Below are 18,315 nucleotides of genomic sequence, written 5' to 3' on the forward strand. Positions count from 1 at the left end.
ATACTGAGTTACATAATGTCTGTGAGGCGAGATAATATTGCCGGCAGAGGAAGGAAGAAGGATAATTTTGTTGATCAACCAGTGCCAGAGGCCACATTCCAGACTTACTTTGAAGTTGGGCGGTCTGAAACGTTCCACCTCCGTCCAACTTCAAAATAAGCTATTGGCTGATTACCAATAACCTTCTCCTTTCTTCTTCCGGTAATGTTTACATCGCCTGTAAGACATTATGGAACGCTGTGTATATAAATAAAATAAATCCAGACTTCGGCATTCCATTATCCTTCATCTTTTTTAAAATTTTAAAGAATAGGTTTATAATACTATTCCTTAATATTAGTTTGTGTTACTAGCTCAAATAACGTAATGTTTGTAGTTTTATTCTCTTCAATTCTAGTCAACAATAACATCAATCCAGGTTGTCAGGTGACGATATAAATAAAAGATGTGAAACAAATGAATGAGATGTTTAAATAATTGAATACTTTTTCAAATTAAGTATCATAATATTGCATCGTATTGTAGGCCTACTTATCTATTCCCTGTACAATCTATTACAGGTTCGTCATTCTGTGCAGTTTGAAATTCCAAAGGGAGGTGGCAGTGGGGGAGGGGGTCAGACCTGAAATGCAATTAACACTAGTTTGAAATTTCTTCTTTCGATATCTGAACTGTCGTGTTCTTTGTTTAAATTTAATTTTATTGAAATAAACAGTTATTTAGAATCAGAAGTTACGAAATCAAAACCCGGTATATTTTACGACCTCGGACAAATCAAAATCTCTACATACAGAATATTTACTGTCCCTTGTTTATTGAATTATATTTTAGTCTGGTCCAGAGCTCCTAATTTTTGTGTTTCTATTTCCTCTTCCAGCGATCGTGACGCGAAGTTCGCCCAGTAATGTATTTACGTAATTCATTTCAAAACAGTAACTACGTATCCTTGAGAAAAATATTTGTGGAACTGAACACTAAAGTAGTCTAACTTAAACACCATTGGATAGCCTATAGGTTACGTATTACAATTCAATAAAAATCGCAATGCAAATAAGTAAATGACGCTACCTTTATATGAACCGAAGTTTCCTTCAGCTACGATCACACCAGCAGGCGACGAACGACTCCAGCGAAGGCCAGATATCCGTGTTCGAGTTCTCAGCATCAGCTCTCCTACTTGTAGGAGAAAAAAAGAGAAACTGACAAACTGGTAGAGGGGAAAGGAGACGCAATACCTTGAGAAAGCATTTATTTCCCCGTGTTTCAGAATGCTACACGAATGCCAAGGATCGCCTCAGCGGTTCTCAACTTGTGGTCTGCGGACCCCTGACGACCAGCGGAACCAAGGTATTGTAACTAACAAGGGAACCGTCCCAGGTCATGATGATTGAATTTAATGACAATACATGAAAAGTTAGCGGGAAAAACGATGAATGTCACATTTCTGTTAAGGATTAGATAATGATCTAATTGAGTCTATAACTGCAAGATGTAGTGCTGTTTCTATAGAAAATAAAGGAAAGGATTACTGTATTCATGGTGATAATTCTCCTTTTACCATTTTTCATAAGAACAACATTAAATTTCGTAGTGATCCATTGAATTAGATAATGACATCAACCTTCACAAAACTGTGACATTCATCGTTTTTCCCGCGAACTCTTCACGTATTTAAGGTAATTTTCGTTCGTTAAGAAACGTGGTGACAGTAGTTCCTTTCGCTTTTTCCTCGTTTACGAAATGAAATATATTCGTTACTGTAAATGTACGAAGACTGGTAAATCTTAGAATTTACCGGTATAACCTAACATTTACCGTTATAGTGCGGTAAAACCCCAAAATACCTTAGTAGATGCATACATTTTGAACTTTTACCAAGACTTGTTGGTAAATCTCAGGATTTACCTATGCGAGCTGGTAAAAGCTAGATCGAAGAATCCAGAACGAAGAATCTTGTGCAGATTCAGACATGTTTGCAGGGTCGATAAAGTGAAGCGGTTCCGAGAGGCTGCCAAAGGTCTTGAAATGCAAGCGAGGAAAATGAAAGCAGTCACTTGTAAAAAATTCCAAAATTTTCAGTCGGGTAGAATGTGACAATCAAAGTACCGGATGCAAAAATTGACGCAAAATCCATAACAGCAGTGATCATAAATGAAGAGTCCACTGCAACAATGATGGATGTCATTTGGAATACTGGGTGTTCAGTTCAAAGTGTGTCATGGCTCGCTGTATGCCGTCATGTGGCTAGCCGATGAGCCTAGAGAATTCAATCGTACTACACTTCCGCAGAGGTGTATTACTTATGTGCAAGAGAAGTTGCCTAGTAAGTACGGCGTTCATTCAGAAGAGTACTTACCGATACGTACGGTAACGCCGGTAGTGGCAGGAATGTAAACTGTTTCGAAACACGTACTGAGTTGACTTTTTTTCTTACTGTCGGGATATGTGGAGAGGGTTAAGACGATTACTTACGTATTTGTTGACATTAACTTCGACGGTCAACATGGACACGGAGCATCTGATTTGTATTGTGGAATGTTGCCGTACGCAACCGATGTACGACTTGCCCGCGCAAAACTCAGTTCGAAAGAGGTTATGGTAGCACACAGACCGTACAGACCGCCATCTGTTGCAACGACGTTCAAGTTATACCGTACACGTTCTCAAGTTCAGATTGAACGCCTTGATTAATAGGCAACTTCTCTGACACGAAATCTGAAACTCGCTTCAAATCGCTGACTCATCAACAGTGACGTCATGACACACTTTGAAATGAACACCCAGTACATTTTGCAGAAGAAGCAATTGAAAGTTTGAAATGCTTAGCGCTCAAAGCTTAACTGTGATTTTCCGATCATTACTGGACAATGACTATCAGTGTTAATGCCATATAACTCTGTATGTACATTCTATATGTCTTAAGCTATGCATTGACAGTCTTGGTTCATTTTCGACAAGAAAGTGACATCCATAATTCTTGCAGTGGACTCTTCAAATATTAAAGATGAGTTTTATCAACTTGGTAGCAAAGCTGGCAAACTGAAGTCATTGTACTCTAGGAACCAATTTACATTGTGCAAAGGAAATTTTATCAGCATCGAAGAATTAGGCAAAGAAGAAATTAGTGTACGGGAAGTGGTTGGCAAACTATCTTTCGTTGGAGGGCAAGGGTTGAAAAAGTGTAAATGTTTAAAAAGTATTTAACAAAAATGTGTTTGTGCAAATCATCTTCCATATTGTGTAACTCTGAATATTATAACAACCAACCTTGCTGTAACAAAAATTAACATTCGTAATGTTTTACTTTATTTGTTGATCTAGACTGTTTAAGGATATATAAGCCTAAAGGCTTTGTTAATTTTTATATGGAATACCATAACAGACAGTGGTTAAAATTATAATATTTCTCACTATTTTTAATATGGAATATTGTTCATTATAATCACATTGGAATGTAAGAATATTTGAATAACTTCAATTAAAAATAAATAGAAATTATTTCAGTTATTACTGAGGTAACTTTTATTTATGTTCTTAAATAAGTCCTAAAACAACAATGAAAAGATAAATCGGACGAGATATGTAAAAGTACGAAGAACGGCAAATCTTAGTAAACATTTTTTTTAATTACATTAATCCTGAGATTTACCAACATCTCTTGGTAAAAGTTCAAAATGTACACATCTAACAAGATATTTCGGGTTTTACCGCACTATAACTGTAAATGTTTGGTTATACCGGTAAATTCTAAGATTTACCGGTCTTCGTACATTTACAGCAACATATTGACTTGAAGATCGTTGCTACTTATGCCGCTTCTTGCGCACACTCGGATTCTCATAGCTTCGCTACACCATATCACAGCTTTCGCATTAATGTTCTAGTCAATTTGTTTTCTTTTAACTCGCATTAAAACAGTAGTAGTGCAATCCATGGCATCTTTCACTCATTCGTACACCATCCAAATACATAGAATTGAATCTGGAAGTCTAGGAACACGACTGTACACACCATGCTTTCAAGAAGCGAAAGGGGAATTTCGACTAAAGTAAAACAAGGTGTGGTTGATGCAAGTAGTTCCGGTAAACTGACTAAAATCACTTGAGAAGGTGGTTAAGATATTTATTTCTCCCGGATGTTAAAGACACACTACTACTTCTGGATTCCTGGAGTGGTCAGATAGATGACACTATATTTACTTTTGAAGAAGTAAGCAATAGTTTACATGCTAAGACAATTAAAACATCAATTATCCCCCTAAAAATTACACGATATGTGCAACTCTTGAATGTATATACTTACTTTTAAGCAACATAAAATTGCAATTGAGACACGGAATCCAAGAGGAGCCCAAGTCCATTTCATCAAACTTTTGGGAAATTGAAAAAAATGTTTGCTGTTGCTACAAAATACCTCTGACTAAATATTATTTTTTGTTTCGTAAGTACATCTCCATTACATCTTTTCATATAACCATGGCAACAAGCTTCTACTAATTATTTTACGTGAGAAATAAATTATGAAAGTGATTAAATATTGGGGCCCTCTTGGATTCCGAGTCTCAATTGAGGGGCTTAGAACAAAAAGCAGGTAAGTGACGGAAGCCTAGTTTTGAGGAAATTACAGTTAAAGTTCTACATGCAATGAAATATTATACACTAGTTTGGTGAAATGATGCCCATATAGCAACACTGCACAGTGTGATCACCAGGCTTCGAGACTTTGGACCCGATACAATAAGTTTACTGTGCATGCACTATAGGTTGTTGACTCGCTGCAGGTAGATAGAGATGTGTTGAGGTAACAACGTTGCTATTTAGAGTAGAGTATGGTAGTATGGGGAAACACACACATATGTACATTCTGAAAGTAAATATACATTACACAATGATAATGTCAAAAGAATGTGAAAAGCATTTATTCTCCTGTCTTTTATAAGCATTTGTGTTTAATTATACACAGTGTTAATGGTGGAAATAAGCATATAGCAATTTTAATTTTTTCATTTATCCTATTGGTCGTCTTTAGGAAGTGCAGTTACAGTACCGAATTGCAATGTACTACAAGATACATTCTCAGTGTCTCAAACGTAAATCTTTTTCGGATATCTGCCAAAGTTTGTACTTTAGAAAGCTGCGCCCTACGTCGCGTGACGTGATAGGAGCAAAACGAAGAAACCTAACATCATTGCAGTCTCTAAGAGACAGTCCTTTATTCTCAGGTGACTCTATGCCCACTAATTTGCTGCTTATGTTACACAATGTTCCATATCCGTTATTTTTACATAAAATTGATTTCCATTTCTGTTTTACACGTTCAGTAACCGGTGTACTTGGTGTCTCATTAATTCTCTGCATTATTTTCTAAATTAATCTGAGGGCTTCCGGCATCTCTTGCTCTGACTTTTCTAACCGTGTAATAGTTTCAGACACAGTTTGTATGAAAACCAAATTATTCGTCAGAACCTTCAAATCCAGAGCGTTTTCCTTTGCGTATTTGTTGGCATTCATTCTACAGTACCCCACCCACTGTACGCTTTACCACTATACTCAGTACGCCGTTATGCGGATTTCCCACTGAACTGCTCTATTGGGTCCGAAGTCTCGAAGCCTGGTGATCAATTACCTGATTTTATCCCAAAGAAACATCCTTTTGGGCTATCACAACACGCACTTAGGCCTACCTCATTTTTTTAATAATGTCACTTACCTGCTTTTTGTTCTAAGCCCCTCAATTGTAATTGTAGACATACATCCCTATAATAGTATGCATCCACCCCCGTGATTCACTGTAGTTTCTGTCGGTATCTGTGTTGGGCTTTCTCCATATCCCATGAATGCCATCGGAACCATAAAGATTTATCTCCGTCTCATTTGTCCAAATCACCCTGTTCCAAAATTCCTCATCCTTACCATGATCTTCATCGAAGTCCAATCTTCCAGCTTGGTTTGTCTCACTAATGGAGGACCTCTTCGTGATCTTGTGCCACGGTAACCAATTTTCCACAACACACTCCGGGTAGTTTATGATTACTGATCTTCCGGTTTGAAGACTACTAAATCATGACTGGAATTTGTGGGAAATTTATTCTTGGATTTTTGACAACTTGATTAGCTATGAATTTCTCGTCACGTGCATTTAGCAATTTTTGCTTGGTTTTTCTTGCCAAATTATTGAAAATTCATGATTTCGAGATTTTTCTGCACCGTGTTGTACTGTAGAATGTGTTTTATGAACTACTTTACCTATTTTTCTACAGGAATTGCCTTTCACAGCCAGGCCTTGGTATTTTTTTGTCGAACATCAGCTTGTGTTCGGGATTGCCTTTTTGATGGTATCGTATCCGAAGTAAGTCCACGGGGAACACAACACCGCATCCCGTTCCTCAATATCGCCTTTATTTCCGGAGATTAGAGACCGAAACAATTTAGGTAGGCTATGCAAATATAGGCCTAAGTGTAGAAAAATGTGCAACGGGTTTGCTCGATTTTATAGGCGGTTATTAGTAAACATTAGGGGATGCTACAGTGAAAAGGTGTCTGAGCCCCTTCGTTCTCCTTGTGTAGAGAAAAGTCTGTTTTGGAAAGTCAAAATGGCCATTTTTTAAAACTTTGCCGGCTTCTACCGTCCATATGCCTGGTGGCAGAGGGTTGTCCTTTACACTACAGATAGAGTTCGAGGAGCTCTATGAAATCTTTGAAACGTCATTTTTCACAGCCATCCAATTTTTAAGGAACAAGTTAAATTTCATATTGTGCCGGCTTCATTTTAGTACAAGGCCGGTACTAGGCGGTAGGTCTCTCTATTATAAAGACAGCATTGTTATAATTCAAACGTGCCGCAGGACCAAGATGAAGGAGGGGTAGGAAGACTATGTCGATGTAGATTTTGTTACTCTGACAGCGAAAAATCATAGAAGGGAAAACGATTATGGATAGAAAAAGTACTCAAATCTAAATATGTATTTTTTTAAGTTCAATATGGGTTCAAATCCGATAACCTCCCCTTGCGTAGGCTCCTGGCAGAATCTCTCTGGTAATGTAGAAAATGAGAACTTCAGTGAGCGTCGGTAATGTCTACCTGTTTTACCACAAATTTAATATGCTCCACGAAAAATACTAATTTTTATTCCATTTATACTGCATTGTTGGTCTAAAGAAAATACTAGTATTTCATAGAAACAATTTTTACTAGTATTTTCCCTGGACCAAAAAAGTGTAAGAATTAATATTTTACCATGGACCTCGTTGGAGACGTTACGTTTCATTTATTTTCTTTAAAATGTGCGGAATGAAAATGTGGCAGAAATACTCGTATAAGCTTATTACTATGAACTTCTATAGCAACGAAAACACGTGATCATTGTCGCGTAGCCTACAGGAAAAAGTTACATTTTCTCTCAAAATGGTTTACTAATACGCGAATTTATCTGTACAGCATGTAATACAAAATAAAACATTTTCCATTTAATAAATCTCTATTTTATCCATATGTTTCAACATTTTCCATTGTTGCTTAACCGGCATGATGGGTAATCTAATAACAAGGACTGTCAACAAGATACATTATCTTCTTCTTGACACTGTTGTGGACAACGTTTCTAAAATTACCAACGAATTTATTGGAAGGCAAAATTATTATATGAATAAAACGAGCTTCAAATATCAAACTCTGGAATCGAGAGGCAGATGGAAACAAGAGTAATAACTTACCACAACAATAACCATACTCAGAACTGAGCAAAGCGCTTTGTCCCTGACGTACAAAACAGATGATTAATTCAATATGAAAATGGTTGAATCGTGAATGTAAATGCGATGTTGTATGCATGTGACAAGTTCTTTAGGCCTATTTTTAACCATTTTTAGCTGTCGTATTCATAAATTGAAGGGAATAATACGTATGGAAAGGAAAGAAACGTCAAATTTGTTTAATTAAAATATCGTTCGCTGACAATCGGGCATTTCTACGTCCCGAGAATTATTTTCGGGAGACGTGGATTCAGATCTCGATTCCGGTATGTCACGGAAAATCCTGGATCCCTAGCATCGTATAATCGCGTATTTTATCGCGTCAGTATCAGGGATGAGTCACTATGTTGCCTCCGACCGCATTTGTCTTGTTCCTGTCGGGGAAGTTGATGGGGTTGGACAGTTTCCATGCCGCGCAGACGGGAGTTGAATGGGGGAATTCTAATTGCCGGACATTATACCCATACTACTTTTTTATGTGTGGGATTTCAAACACAGATGTACAGGCAATCGAATAGGCTACATTTTTTTTCATTTCATTTATTGCCAGTTTAGATTACTACAGATACATAATAGATATAGAGAAAAGTTACATCATTACATCAACATTTTTCCATTCCTGAAAGAGCAAGCTGGTGTTCAGGGAGGTTCAGCAATATAAGGGAATTATATTGGTCTAATAAAAAAAATATTACGTTCTTAAGTTTAACACACAACAAACTCTATATGATACAGTTTTGTAGAGGTAATTAATATTATCTGTTACGGTTGTATTCAAATGTTCGTTGTTATGGTTACAAACAATAATTATCGTTTTCAACAAGATATAGGTCCTACATGTTTTCAGCTTATTAAAGCCTATTTACTAAAAGATCTCTTATTATAATTTAATTAGATAAACTATAAAAAGAAAGTGGTAAATCAAAGTATACAAATATTTAATTGTAATACACTACATTAGAAGATTATTTAAATTAATACCTGATAACGTTTATTGAGAAGTATAGGCCTACTATTCAACTGAATTATCGTAATAGTGTTTTAATTTAGTGTTCAACTTTATCAGCATTTATGTTTTGAAGATAAGAACATTTTTCAATGATATAGGCCTATTATATAATCTTGGACCAAAATTGGCACCGTGCCTACATAGGCCTATGTCCCGTAGTTGTGATACCCCTTGGCTCTGTCCGCTGTAATATGTCAGCACAAAGATAATAATTTTGTATCAATTCAATATTTAATTTTTTTAGACTATTACTGTCGTTATTATAGACTTGGTTGATATTTTCCCCTGCATAAATTAAAATCATATCATCTTGTTAGAATTGTATGGATCCATTACATTTTTGAAGACTTGTTAATAGTAAATCATTAATATACGCCTATATTAAAAATAATGTAGGTTCTGATACAGGCCTGAGCTACATCTATAGGTTGACTGAATTTATTTTCAATTTTAATTATTTGTGTTCTGTTACTTAGGTATGAACGAAGTAAATTTAATGTAGCTAATTCCTCTGACTCCTGCATGTTCCAGCTTCCTAGTAAGGATTGAATGATAAACAATATCAAATGTACTGAACAACAGTTACAATAAACACGTAGGTAGGCCTACACAATTGAAATGCATTTATAAACAAGTTATGAAAAATATGTTCAGACGTTATTATTCCCTGCATTCTGATTGGCTGAATTACGACCAACACGCCGCTGCCCTCTGCCTGTGTCGATCGGGAGAGGCACTCTGTTTAGTCGGGCGGAGATGTGAGCCGAGAGGGTTCGTGTCCTGCGTTTGAGGCGGTGAGTGACTATTCAAGATTCATTTCCTGTAAATTATGTACTTCAAAATTCTTTGCAGACCAGTAGGGGATGCTATATTATAAATTAAGTAGGTAATAAATTTATATTTTATAAAATAGAGTAGGCCTATATATTGATAACTTCACAGAAGCAATAAATCACAAGGAGGGATAGTTTGCATTTCAGACTTGTGATTAAATTACCATACGAATTGCAATTTTAATTTCTATGTGTTGTATGTTATTGGAATTAATAGACGGGGCCAATGTAGAGTATCCACCGCCCACTGAACGAATATTTCACACTTTTATCACTGCCAATGCTGCGCTATAAACCAATTTTCGGCAATGTAATGTAAAAGACTGCCTATAGATATTTGGAAAGTTTCAGAGAAAATACACAAATTCAATCTTCTAACATGATTTTTTTGTTTTTAAATTAAGTAATTTGCTGGGAGACATCGTTAGATATAGACCACTCTTACACTAAACCTGGAATAATTTAAGCTTATTAATCAGATATGATTCTACGGTAATTTCCTAGAAGACGGGCAAAATCCAACATGGCTGACGAAAACTACCAAAACGTTCTGCCAACTATGAAGTTCAAATGTCACCAAACATTATAAAATCAAAGATGGAAAATCAAACATATATTCATATTTTTAAGGAAGAAAAAGCCCTTCGAAAAATGAAAATATGTTTAATTTTTCATCTTTGATTTTTATGGTATTTGGTGGCATTTGAACTTCATAGTTGGTAGTACTTTTCTGGCAGTTTTCGTCCGAACTTTACCCCCACAAATCACTAAAACACAAAACAAAACAATAATTTATCACCTAATCAAACAAAATTCAATCCTCATTGACGTCTTCAAAGACAACCACTTCACTTGCATTATGACACAGGCTTCAAGGCAATCTAAACTTAAAGCATGCAGCCAACAAAGAACTAAACCACCACTTTGTCGTACAGTCAACTTCACATAACTAAACCATGTATTTACACAAAATGAAATTCTATTTGAACTCTTATTACACCTTAACTTGTACGGAAAATTCAATGAACAATTCCTTGGAATCACAGGAACAGTTTTCTCGTCAACAATCGACACAATTTTTATTCACCAGCGAAAGAACTGAACCAAAATCGACATAAAATTTAATACTCTATTCTATGTTCACACATCTTTCACAGATATCATAAAATGACAAACTTTCAATAGCTTTACCCATCAGACACAATATAACACCACTCACGTCAAACAACCAAGAACAACTTACTGACGTCATTATCCATTCAAAATTAACGAAAATTCTAGAACATATGATGACAGCTATAACCAATCAAATCGAAGGAAAATCATAAAATGACAAACTTCCAATAGCTTTAGCCAGCAAAACAGTATAACACCACTCACGTCAAACAACCAAGAACAATTGACAACGTCATTACCCATTCAAAATTAACGAAAATTCTAGAACAAATGACAACTATAACCAATCAAATTGAAACATCATCAATGCGACACCTCGTATAAAAACCTAGAACTAACATATAAAAGTCACTAAAAATCACTAACATTTAACTCTAAAGTAAAAAAGTTGGTAATACTTAGTACATCCAACCAGGTGCCCGTCTTCTATGAAATTACCGATTCTACTTACTGTTTTTTATATGCTCACCTGTATGTAATTTCTATTTTATACATATGTCATTGTTATTTTCCATCCGAAGATCATTAAGAACGCTGAATATTACTTAATATCTCCTATCTTTCTTCAAATAGTGTTTATATGCCATGTTAATTTTCATTTGTTTTCATAAGTTAACAATGATGCACATTGGGAGCAACATATAAGAAATTATTTTCCTACACAATTCATGCTATATTCACGTTGTTTTGAAATGATTAATCGAAGATGGTTTGCTTATTGTTTATTACACGCACATTAGTATGTAATTTCTATTCCATACGTTTTTTTTCTATCCCAAGATCATTAAGAATGGTGAATATTATTCATGCTTGTTTCCTGTAGGCCTATTTCTTAAAATAATGTTATGTGGCATGTTAGTTTTTATTTGTCATTATTTACGTAAAATGACGCGCCAAAAAATAAAAAATAATAATTTCGTACTCACTCCACATCCTATATATTCACATTTGTTTTCCAGTGATTTATTAAAGAATGTAATCGGTATAAAAGACTAATTTAGAAACATGTTACATAAATCAGCCTTGTGCCAAAAGAGAATGCTCCCTGGACCAAATTATCGTATTTTGCAGTGGTCGTCAGTACTCGCTGAAATGAGTGATAATATAATATAATTATGTTGTACGTAGCAAGATCGATCGATTATTCAATTGATAGGATATTTTATGAGGTTGTCATGACTGAGATATCTATTGTCAATTGCTTTTATTTGTCAGAAGGCCTTGACTAGCAGGTATATAAGGACTGGAGCTCATAGGGGTGCAGGTCGGGGTTTGAGATGACCCACAAGCAACAAGTTATACTAAATATGTTTAGGATTAGTGTAAACTGGCCTATGTCTCCTATAGTGGGCGGGACATAAGTAACATTCACCACGTCGTTACATATAGACCACTTTTACACTAAACCTAACCTTAGTGTATACAACTTATACTAAAACACTAACCTAACCTAACGTAACCTATCACAGATTAAGGAAAAGGTTAGGTTAGGTCAGTTTGGGGTTTTAGTATATATTGCAAAAGCAAATTTTAGGTTTAGTGTAAAAGAAAACGACGTCTCCTAGCGAATTACCCTGGGCTTACATTAAAAAGATTAAAAATAGTTACATTATTTGTTCGAAGTCGTAGATGGTTTAACTTTGTCTCAATCTGGATAATGCATCTTCTGTCTAGGAATATCCGTGAAGGAGGAGAGTTCAGCGGGACACACAGGAATGTCGCCATCTTGTCAAGACGAGTTCGAGAATATCATTTCTTCATTGATATCAAGTGAGTCTATTTTTCATGGTCACAAATGTTTTATCTAGCCGTAAAATTTAAAAAACGAAAATGATAATTAGCAGTTTTACAATTAAGTTTCGATAATGTGTATTTACCTACCTGTTAAAATTGTTGAATTAACGAGTCCAGTAAATTCAAATGTTAACATATAAATATAATGCATAAGTTAAACTGTATGTTTTGGTGTAATATTTTAAAAATGCTCATGATACAATCTTTGCTTTGTTGATCCACAATTTTTACGTTTCTTAACGTGAAAATGCATAACTACTCTTGACGGCTTTAAGGCCTTTAACCGGTATTGCTTGCAAGTAAGTTTATTCGGTGTACCGTTTATTCATAATACGACAATCATTATCGTGGCAGTACTGAAAGGAATAAAAACGGAAATCTTGGTTATGGTTCGTGGTACTACGAAACTTGAATTACGTACAGGAATTATATTATATGTAGTTAAATATAATTTTGTCAGTTTCGGTGCATAATTAAGTACAACCCAGAACTACGTATAATAAAATTGTGTTAGGTATAAACAGACATCGAGATTTTGGACCCGATAGAATAAGTTTACTAAGTCCATACTATAGGCAGCTTTGTCACTGTGTTTGAGGTGGATGGGAGTCGGCAGAAGGAGAGACATATGTACATGAAACCAAGTCCAGTCCAGTCTGCTGGTGCTGTACAGTGACGTTCCAAAGAAAGACAACTAATTTATCAAACATTAAAATAAAATGAATGTTAGAGGAGAAAAATTCTGTAGGATCAAAAAAATTAATCTTTACATAGATTAAAACAAAAACCTATAATGCGAAATTTTCAAAATAAATTAATATGCATTTCCTTTCGGCTTCTTTCATAAGCACATGTGCAATACTTATTTACTTACTGGCTTTTAAGGAACCCGGAGGTTCATTGCCACCCTCACATAAGCCCGCCATTGGTCCCTATCCTGAGCAAGATTAATCCAGTCTCTATCATCATATCCCACCTCCCTCAAATCCATTTTAATATTATCTTCCCGTCTACGTCTCGGCTTCCACAAAGGTCTTTTTCCCTCCGGCCTTCCAACTAACACTCTATATAGGCTACATTTCTGGATTCGCCCATATGTCCTACATGCCCTGCCCATCTCAAACGTCTGGATTTAATGTTCCTAATTATGTAAGGTGAAGAATACAATGCGTGCAGTTCTGTGTTGTGTAACTTTCTGCATTCTCCTGTAGCTTCATCCCTCTCAATCATCATTTCACATAGATCTAGGAATAACTCGGGTTCTTTATTTGTAAGTGAATCTGACACAGGTGGAATTTCTTCCCTCTTTTTATTGGGTTATTGGGTTATTTTACGACGCTGTATCAACATCTAGGTTATTTAGCGTCTGAATGATATGAAGGTGATAATGCCGGTGAAATGAGTCCGAGGCCCAGTACCGAAAGTTACCCAGCATTTGCTAGTATAGGGGTTGAGGGAAAATCCCCTTCTTCTCTCTTAAAGAGACAAAAGGTTTGTATGTGAAATGTGTTTTCGAGAGTTACAGTGGGTCTCAAGGTATCGTTTTATGTCCCCCCTTAGTCTGACATGACACAATTTACATGTAACATGGTCCCCATTAACTTGAAAATAATCATTTCCGAACTCCTGCGTCTTAGAGTCTTTCACGTTTGGCATACTTACTGTTAATTATATTCTTACGACTAATCAGATAGATAACCACATGCATAAATCAAAGCTAGACTACTATCTCCTATCCTCTCTTCTGAAAATGTGACCTACACATACAGGACTGTTTTTATTGTCAGAACAGTACCTCCTCTCCCTGCCTTACGAGTATGACTGAGTAAATAAAGCACATGGGACGACAGGTAGGTCGCTACCCTCACTCCCCCACCCACTACCGTCCTGCTATCCAACTTGAAATCGCACTGTTTTCTTCTATCGGGTCTGAAGTCTCTAAGCCTGGGTATAACTACTGTAACTAAATTGAAATATTAGCTGTTAGGGACAGATTTGCTGGCCTCTTTTCTACACAGTAGGCCTATATGTTCGGTCGTGAACATCCGAACCATAGACACCGGCTTTGGGGACGCAAGGCGCTTCCTTTCCCCTCAGTTTATAAAGTCGAGGACGTCGCCCCCCAAAAAGAATAATGCAGAGGCTCTCCCCCCACCCTCCAAATAACTCCAAGAGAGATTCCCATTAAAAAGAAATAGTTTTGAAGATAAACTGTCTAAGACATAAACCAAAAATAGTTATTTCAAATCCGTACAGAGGGCCAGCTGTCGCAATGAACATGGTAGTGACGTCATCACAATGCCTCCACCCTTTCTTTCCTCCAGCATTTTAGATCGGTGAATCCCCGCACATGATCAGCAGCGACTCCACTTCTTTGTCTATGATCAACATTTTTTTTCAGTTCAGCTCAAATCTATCAACCATTGCGATCGTCTACCACTGTGTAGTAACGGTTAGCATGCCGGACCGTGAAACAATGTGGTCCGGGTTGGAATCCCATTTTGGACAAGTTTTGTTGAGGTTTTTCCACACAGCCCAAATGCTGGGTAACTTTCGGGACTGAACCCCGGACTCATTTCGCTGGCATTATCACCTTCATCTGACTCGGACGCTAGATAAGCATATCAGTTGATAAAGTGTCGTAAAATGATCAATTAAAAACTATTGCAATGGAACAGTAACGGTCATCAGTATTACCAAGCAGAAATAATAGTAGGCCTACGAAGTTAACAGTTCAAGAATAAATAGTCCACAACTCTGGAGTAACGGCTAGCGCGTCTGGCCGCGAAACCAGGTGGCGCGGGTTCGATTCCCGGTCGGGGCAATATGAGCAAATGGTGGGCAACTTTCGGTGCTGGACCCCGGACTCATTTCACCTGCATTATCACACTCATCTCATTCAGACGCTAAATAACCTGAGATGTTGATAAAGCGTCGTAAAATAACCTACTTAAAAAGTAGGCTATGAATATGAGAAATTCCTCCTATTATTATTATTATTATTATTATTATTATTATTATTATTATTATTATTATTATTATTATTATTATTATTATTATTATTCGGTTGAAAAGGTTTTGTCATCCAGTCTGCTCTCAAAACAGCTGAAAGTTAGAATTTATAAAAGGGTTATGTTAGACTACCGGTTGTTCTGTATGGTTGTGAAACTTGGAAAGTTACCTTGAGAGAGCAACAGAGGTCAAGGGTGTTTCCGCAGAGGCCACCGGCATAGCTCACTCGGTATTGAGTTTGCCTACTGATCCGGGGTTGCGCTCGGTAGTGGGTTCGATTCCCATTTGGGCCGAATGCCTGATTACATGTTTCTGAGGTTTTTTATAAATAGGCCTATAAGACGAATGTTAGGTAATCAAATGGCATGCAACATTTTCAGTCCCATCTCGTTCAATTCCGTTCCGCTATCATACTAAATAATAATAGCCTATGTGTAGCTAGTTGGTACAGAGTCGTTAAAAAACCAACTAAGTTAACAGGCCTATGTTTTCTCTTTGTTTTTCCGTGGCTCTGCAGCCCTTCAACCGCCCAGACTGGCCAGCCAGCTGCTGCCACAGAGGTGGACGATCATCCAACCAATACGGAGATATCGTGTGGTTAGCACGAGGATTATCCCCAGCCGTTAGAGCTGCCTTTCTTAACGGATTCCACGATGCTGGATGGACCATACACTAGTCGGAGTGCAAGAGAAAATTCTTTCTCCATGAGACACGAACCTGGGAGTCCAGAAATGTTGTCTTAGACCACGACACTACGTCGCCGGACTTCCGTCGGTTTAGTTGTCTTGAATTACGTCAGCAGTTTGAACCACATTCACTCTGCAATATCCACAGCAACAGTGGCGGCTCGTTAACATTCAATGCCTAGTGCTACAGATAAGGACAATAATAAACAGCGACAATAATTACATTGTTATTATTATTATTATTATTATTATTATTATTACTGTTATTATTAAACATAGCAAAATGTATACAACTGTACACAAAGTCCAGACAAATTAGAGGAAAACTGCACACTTGTCGGTTAATAAACAGACATTCCATCAATAATGTAACGTGGTTTATTTATTCACTTGGTTGTTTAACGACGCTGTATCAACTACGAGGTTATTTAGTTCAATGGAATTGGTGATAATGATATATTTGGCGAGATGAGGCCGAGGATTCGCCATAGATTACCTGACATTTGCCTTACGATTGGGGGAGACCTCGGTAAAAAACCCAACCAGGTAATCGGCTCAAGCGGGAATCGAACCTGCGCCCGAGAGCAGCTCTGGATCGGCAGGCAAAACACAGATATAGCAGAAGGACAGTTGTCTATGCGGATGACGTGAATTTGTTAGGAGAAAATCCACAAACGATTAGGGAAAACACGGAAATTTTACTTGAAGCAAGTAAAGAGATAGGTTTGGAAGTAAATCCCGATTATGTCCCGTGACAAGAAAATTGTACGAAATGGAAATATAAAAATTGGAAATTTATCTTTTGAAGAGGTGGAAAAATTCAAATACCTGGGAGCAAAAGTAACACACATAAATGATACTCGGGAGGAAATTAAACACAATATAAATATGGGAAATGCCTGTTATTATTCGGTTGAGAAGCTTTTATAATCCAGTCTCCCGTCAAAAATCTGAAAGTTAGAAGTTATAAAACAGTTACATTACCGATTGTTCTGTATGGTTGTGAAACGTGGACTCTTACTTTGAGAGAGGAACACAGACATAGCAGAAGGACAGTTGTCCTTACCCGACAGAGCTACGCCAGTGGCTCGTAACGTAGGCCTAATAGTAGGTGGAGTTGAAACATCAGTCGTATGGTAAACAATGATAGAAACATAGTCTATAATCATTAGGTCTTTTTTATTTCTACACGGTACACTTTCAACATCCAGTCAAGCAACTCGTTTTGAATGATTTTAGAAGTACCCTTAAACGCTGTTGACTTGGTTAAGTGCTCTTTTAACTTTTCAAGTCTTTATCTAACTCAGAACTGAAGAGAACTAATTCACGAAACGCGCCCCTGTATTCTATGTCGTCGGGTTTATCGCACCTTGTTAATATTAAATCTACTGCTGCTTAAAATGTTATACAATTTATTGTTAAATTTAGGACATATCTGTTTTCTTCAACTTGTTCGTTGTGTTTTGCAATTGCGAGTCAGTAATGTAAGTTCAACTGAATTTCAATATTCTCCTTAACCTGCACAGACAAACTGGTTAAAGGCGTTATTCATGAGAACCTTTGATTTTTTGTGTTTTAGTTTATCCCTTAGTTCTAAGTGTAGTAAATCTGTAAGACCCCTTTTGACTAGTTACGTTCACCGCTTGCTCTCCCTTCCAAGACTGGAGTTCGATGATACTGGCGTAAAATACAAATCACTTTACTAGTTATAGGAGGGAAGAAAAGTAGTTCATCCATTTACTTATGTAAACTAGGAAATATCGCAATTTGAGTTTGATCATTTTCATTAGGTTTTTGTTTAACTTAATCAAATACAGTACAGTATTAACAGTAAGTTAAGTGTTTTTACTCACGAATTGAGCTATCCATTCGGACGTATTCATTATGCAGTGTATATTATACTGTCTACAGCACATTAGCGTACAATATAGAGAATGAAGTTAAATTGAAAAATAATCATAATATGGCTATTTAAACACATTTTTGAAAATGGTGGCCGTTCATTTCGATACAGACTTTAGTTCTAATGTGCATATTATCGCACTATAGATTAT

The 18,315-nt window shown here is 36.6% G+C and overlaps 2 protein-coding genes across 4 annotated transcripts in view; one reads left to right on the top strand and one right to left on the bottom strand.

Moving 5' to 3' along the window:
* Window positions 1-1,152, bottom strand: part of LOC138712065 (uncharacterized) — a 24,828-nt gene extending 23,676 nt beyond the window's left edge. For both annotated transcript variants that reach the window (XM_069843474.1, XM_069843460.1), the window contains exon 1: window positions 1,069-1,152. The gene's annotated coding sequence lies outside the window, so the exon portion shown is untranslated. The remainder of the gene's footprint in view (window positions 1-1,068) is intronic.
* mas (trypsin-like serine protease domain-containing protein masquerade) overlaps window positions 1-16,612 on the top strand; it is a 130,523-nt gene extending 113,911 nt beyond the window's left edge. The window contains exons 9-11 of one of the 2 annotated variants that reach the window (XM_069843502.1): window positions 1,268-1,347; window positions 12,444-12,539; window positions 16,093-16,612. In XM_069843502.1, the coding sequence (XP_069699603.1) occupies window positions 1,268-1,347; window positions 12,444-12,539; window positions 16,093-16,202 (286 nt within the window). In that variant the 3' untranslated portion in view covers window positions 16,203-16,612. The remainder of the gene's footprint in view (window positions 1-1,267; window positions 1,348-12,443; window positions 12,540-16,092) is intronic. The other variant, XM_069843522.1, reaches the window with a different exon arrangement.
* The last annotated feature ends 1,703 nt before the right edge of the window (window positions 16,613-18,315 follow it).

The sequence above is a fragment of the Periplaneta americana genome, chromosome 2 (genome assembly GCF_040183065.1).
Source record: "Periplaneta americana isolate PAMFEO1 chromosome 2, P.americana_PAMFEO1_priV1, whole genome shotgun sequence".
NCBI lineage: Eukaryota > Metazoa > Arthropoda > Insecta > Blattodea > Blattidae > Periplaneta > Periplaneta americana.